The sequence below is a fragment of the Salmo trutta genome, chromosome 32 (assembly GCF_901001165.1).
Source record: "Salmo trutta chromosome 32, fSalTru1.1, whole genome shotgun sequence".
NCBI lineage: Eukaryota > Metazoa > Chordata > Actinopteri > Salmoniformes > Salmonidae > Salmo > Salmo trutta.
The window spans coordinates 2,143,096-2,148,713 of record NC_042988.1 but is presented as its reverse complement, the minus strand read 5'-3'; the positions used below and the strand labels follow the sequence as shown (position 1 = coordinate 2,148,713).

The window sequence follows — 5,618 nt, the reverse complement described above, 5'->3', positions numbered from 1 at the left end:
GACCATTTTCCTTGTATGACTGGTGGAGGAGAGCCAGGCTTGTTCTACTGATGCTTACCTCTTGCATCTACACGTTCCGCTAGCGGAACGTCTGCTCCAATATCCAATGATGGGCGGGGCGCGAAATTCAAACTCCTCTAAATTCGAAAACTTCCATTTTTCAAACATATGACTATTTTACAGCTATTTAAAGACAAGACTCTCCTTTATCTAACCAAACTGTCCGATTTCAAAAAGGCTTTACAGGGAAAGCAAAACATTAGAATATGTCAGCAGAGTGCCCAGCCAGAAATATTCAGACCCCATTTTTCAAGCTAGCATATCATGTCACATAAACCCAAACCATAGCTAAATGCAGCACTAACCTTTGATGATCTTCATCAGATGACACACCTAGGACATTATGTTATACAATACATGCATGTCTGTTCAATCAAGTTCATATTTATATCAAAAACCAGCTTTTTACATTAGCATGTGACGTTCAGAACTAGCATTCCCACCGAACACTTCCGGTGATTTTACTAAATTACTCACGATAAACGTTCACAAAAAGCATAACAATTATTTTAAGAATTATAGATACAGACCTCCTCTATGCACTCGATATGTCCGATTTTAAAATAGCTTTTCGGATGAAGCACATTTTGCAATAATCTAAGTACATAGCCCGGCATTACAGGGCTAGCTATTTAGACACCCTGCAAGTTTAGCCTTCACCAAAATCACATTTCCTATAAGAAAAATGTTCTTACCTTGCTTGTTCTTCATCAGAATACACTGCCAGGACTTCTACTTCAATAACAAATGTAGGTTTGGTCCCAAATAATCCATCGTTATGTTCCATCAAGACGTTTTGTTCGTGCGTTCTAGACACTATCCCAACGCTAAATCTCGGCCACGAGCATGACGCAAAATATGACAAAAAATGTCTAAATATTCCATTACCGTACTTCGAAGCATGTCAACCGCTGTTTAAAACCAATTTTTATGCAATTTATCTCGTAGAGAAGCGATAATATTCCGACCGGGAATCTGCCTGTCTGTAAACTGAGGAAAAAACCGAAAGCCGGGGGCGGGGCGTGTCACGCGCCTAAGGCTTAGTCCATTTAGTGACCACTCAGCTCTTGCCTTCCTGTGCTTCAGCCAGGGCTTTGAATTACGTCATTCCTGTTTTTCGCGGGCCCTGAGACTCCATTGTTGACGTGCTAAGTGTCACGTAAGAGCAGAGATCCTTTGTAAACGATAGAGATAATGAAGAAGGGCAAGAAATGTTCAGACAGGGTACTTCCTGAACAGAAGCATCTCAGGTTTTTGCCTGCCATAGGAGTTCTGTTATACTCACAGACACCATTCAAACAGTTTCAGAAACTTTGGAGTGTTTTCTCTCCAAAGCTAATAATTATATGCATATTCCAGTTTCTGGGCAGGACTAATAATCAGATTAAATCGGGTACGTTTTTTATCCAGCCGTGAAAATACTGCCCCCTAGATGTAACAGGTTAAAGATAAATTCCAGACACAAATATTTTAGAACTATTATACAATAGATAGCAGTAATCACTGTCAAACACACCTGGCTAACTTGATGGGTCATGTAATCATCTGGCGAAGTGGAGTCTTTTGTTTAGCTAGCTAGCTAAACAATGAGCCATAATCCCAATCCATAGAGTACTAGCAATACAAACTAATTGCCATAGCTAGCTAAAGTTAACCAAATAGGTTCGATATTAGCTAGTTAGCTAGCTAACATTAGGCTATAACTAACAATGCAAATGTATTGTTGAGATAATATTTTCTACACAGATCATACACGTAATGTTAGCTACCAAGCCAGTCATCTAACCTCAGCTAGAAAGCTAACAGTACGCTTTATCTTGGGGTCTTTTGTTTAGACATGTAGCTAGCTAAACAATGAACCATAATCCCAATCCATAGAGTACTAGCAATACAAACCGAGGGTCATAGCTAGCTAAAGTTAACCAAATAAGTTCAATGCTAGCTAGTTAGCTAATGGCTTGCTGAGATAATATTACTACACAGATCATACACGTAATGTTAGCTAGCGAGCCGGACATCTAACGTCAGATAGCTATCTAACAGTACGCTTTAACTTGCAATGAAAACAACTTTCTGACAGAATTAGAAACGTATAATATCTGAAACTGTAGCTAGATTCTTACGCATGGATGAACGCTTCATAGCAGACTGCAACCCCTTTCATTAAACACGACGTCCTGTGTAATTTCCGTTTTATTTGTACAGATTTCAAAACTCAGTAAACTTCTTCCGTGACAACAACACTGTTGATCGATGTTTCTTCCCCATCACTGTCATCAGAAGACTTTACAATGTCTTCTTCAATTAAAATGTTTTTACCTAAATCAGGGATTTCCTGAGAGAGTCAGCATGGTACGATCGTCCTCCTGAAATTAGTCCATCACAATTTTTTCCCACTGACCGTTGTCTATAGTGCCTGAGCATTAGCAACACATTTTCAGTTCTCCATAGCTAATGTTATATCTTTCAAAAAAACTGCAGTAGGAAGGATTATCCACACATAAGGAGCAGCTCATTTTATAGACAGAAGATGCTACATGGCAGAACAATCTGAAAGTCATCTCTCAGCATGTCCAGCCCATTCATTATCTCAGCCAATTATGGCTAGTGGGAAGGTTCCGGACTTTTTCTGTGGCTAAAACAACTAGGCTCATAATTTAACAACTTTATTCATATTTACAGATGGCATACAAGTTTGTTATTAAGGCAAATGAAAGTTCAAATGTTCCAGAAGGCATTTCTGCTGAAAAACGCATTTTGATAAAAAAAATTAAAATAAACGTTCAAATGCCTCTCCTGTGAAGTCGTGACTTACGACACACGCCTAGTTACCTGAAACGAGTCACATTTGGAGTCTTTGATTGGTTAATCCTCAGTCAGTTGAGATTATTTGTTATAGCCCAACAGTTTACCTGTTCCATGTAGTAGGGCTGTCAAGGGGTGTGTGGGATGGTATTAAAAGTTAATAATAAATGGTTAATTGGGGTATATCTTAGATCAGCTCTTTTTTTGTCTTCTGTGAGTAGTGCATGTTCAGGGTGAAAATATTCTATGAAATGAATTATTCAAGGGAAGGACAGGACAGTGTAGGATAGCTAATGACAAAAAGCACACTGAAATCACAGTGATTGAGTCTTCCCCCCTCCTCACCAAGACTGCAGAGGGAGCATTCACCCTGTGTGCCATGACTTCTGGGATCCGGAGGAACTGGGTCCAGGCAGTGATGAAGAACGTGAGGCCCAAAGTGGCCCTGGTCGTCTCAAGGTAAAGGAGTCTTCTCTGGTTGAGACAAACTATTTATGATTTATCGATTGATTTTCAATCACAAAACAAGACCGACAAGACAAAAAGACAACATCAACGCTCTAAACAGAACATTACACAATTTGCTTCAGTTTACAATAACGTGCAAACTGCAAGTTTATAAATCAAAGAGTAAAAATGAACAAATCAAAATGGCATCCAGCACTGAACACCTCAATGTCCTGATATGTGCTTGTTATGATACACAAAGTCTGATGGCTCTCCTTTCCTGCTTTGTCCTATGTCTTCCATGCTACTCTTTAGGAAAAACCTGCGGCTGCTGAAACTGTCCACTCTCAGAGCCAGGTTGAATCCTTGGGCCTCGTGACCCTTGACCTTTAGATGTATTTGGGTAACACTTTACTTGACACCCAGTGTCATAACACATTATAACACTGTCAAAACCATGTCATAATGTGATAACAGCTGACTAATCCTGTCATAACCTGTCATAATATGGTCATAACACTGTCATGACCCACATATTTACATCTGTTGTGACGTATATTGTGTTATTTTATGGCTGATTATGACACCTACATAAGAGTGTCAAAACCCACATTTTTTCCTCCTCAAACATTATTAAATCCTTGTTGTTGTATTTTTTATTGTTATTTTATTTGACCTTTATTTAACCAGGTAAGCTAGTTGAGAACAAGTTCTCATTTGCAACTGCGACCTGGCCAAGATAAAGCAAAGCAGTTTGACACATAAAACAACACATGGAATAAACAAAGAATACAATCAATAATACAGTTCAAAAATCTATATACAGCATGTGCAAATGAGGTAGGATAAGAGAGGTAAGGCAATAAATAGGCCATGGTAGCAAAGTAATTACAATATAGCAATTAAACACTGGAATGGTAGGATGTGCAGAAGATGAATGTGCAAGTTGAGATACTGGGGTGCAAAGGAGCAAGATAAATAAATAAATAAATAAATACAGTATGGGGATGAGGTAGATTGGATGGGCTATTTACAGATGAGCTATGTACAGGTGCAGTGATCTGTGAGCTGCTCTGACAGCTGGTGCTTAAAGCTAGTGAGGGAGGTACCATGGTGCTTGCCTACGGGTCTGTGAGGGGAACGGCACCTCCATACCTTCAGGCTCTGATCAGGCCCTACACCCAAACAAGGGCACTGCATTCATCCACCTCTGGCCTGCTGGCCCCCCTACCTCTGAGGAAGCACGGTTCCCGCTCAGCCCAGTCCAAACTGTTCGCTGCTCTGGCACCCCAATGGTGGAACAAGCTCCCTCACGACGCCAGGACAGCGGAGTCAATCACCTCCTTCCGGAGACACCTGAAACCCCACCTCTTTAAGGAATACCTGGGATAGGATAAAGTAATCCTTCTAACCCCCCCCCCCTTAAAAGATTTAGATGCACTATTGTAAAGTGGTTGTTCCACTGGATATCATAAGGTGAATGCACCAATTTGTAAGTCGCTCTGGATAAGAGCGTCTGCTAAATGACTTAAATGTAAATGTAAATGTAAGGTAAGAGTCTCCAGCTTCAGAGATTTTTGCAGTTCGTTCCAGTCATTGACAGCAGAGAACTGGAAGGAGAGGCGGCCAAAGGAAGAATTGGCTTTGGGGGTGACCAGTGAGATATACCTGCTGGAGCGCGTGCTACAGGTGGGTGCTGCTATGGTGACCAGTGAGCTGAGATAAGGCGGGGCTTTACCTAGCAGAGACTTGTAGATGACCTGGAGCCAGTGGGTTTGGCGACGAGTATGAAGCGAGGGCCAGCCAACGAGAGCATACAGGTCACAGTGGTGGGTGGTATATGGAGCTTTGGTGACAAAACGGATGGCACTGTGATAGACTGCATCCAATTTGTTGAGTAGAGTGTTGGAGGCTATTTTGTAAATGACATCGCCGACGTCGAGGATCAGTAGGATGGTCAGTTTTACGAGGGTATGTTTGGCAGCATGAGTGAAGGATGCTTTGTTGCGAAATAGGAAGCCGATTCTAGATTTAATTTTGGATTGGAGATGTTTAATGTGAGTCTGGAAGGAGAGTTTACAGTCTAACCAGACACCTAGGTATTTGTAGTTGTCCACATATTCTAAGTCAGAATCGTCCAGAGTAGTGATGCTGGACGGGCGGGCAGGTGCGGGCAGTGAACGGTTGAAGAGCATGCATTTAGTTTTACTTGCATTTAAGAGCAGTTGGAGGCCACGGAAGGAGAGTTGTATGGCATTGAAGCTCATCTGGAGGGTAGTTAACCTGTTGGGGCTAGGGGGCAGTAT

General features: G+C 41.3%; 1 protein-coding gene across 1 annotated transcript in view; it reads left to right on the top strand.

Annotated features, from left to right (window-relative positions):
- The window catches only part of LOC115170753 (myosin phosphatase Rho-interacting protein-like), a 27,294-nt gene extending 23,506 nt beyond the window's left edge, over positions 1–3,788 (top strand). The window contains exons 10-11 of the mRNA XM_029727027.1: positions 3,215–3,324; positions 3,628–3,788. Of these exons, the coding sequence (XP_029582887.1) occupies positions 3,215–3,324; positions 3,628–3,691 (174 nt within the window). The 3' untranslated portion in view covers positions 3,692–3,788. The remainder of the gene's footprint in view (positions 1–3,214; positions 3,325–3,627) is intronic.
- The last annotated feature ends 1,830 nt before the right edge of the window (positions 3,789–5,618 follow it).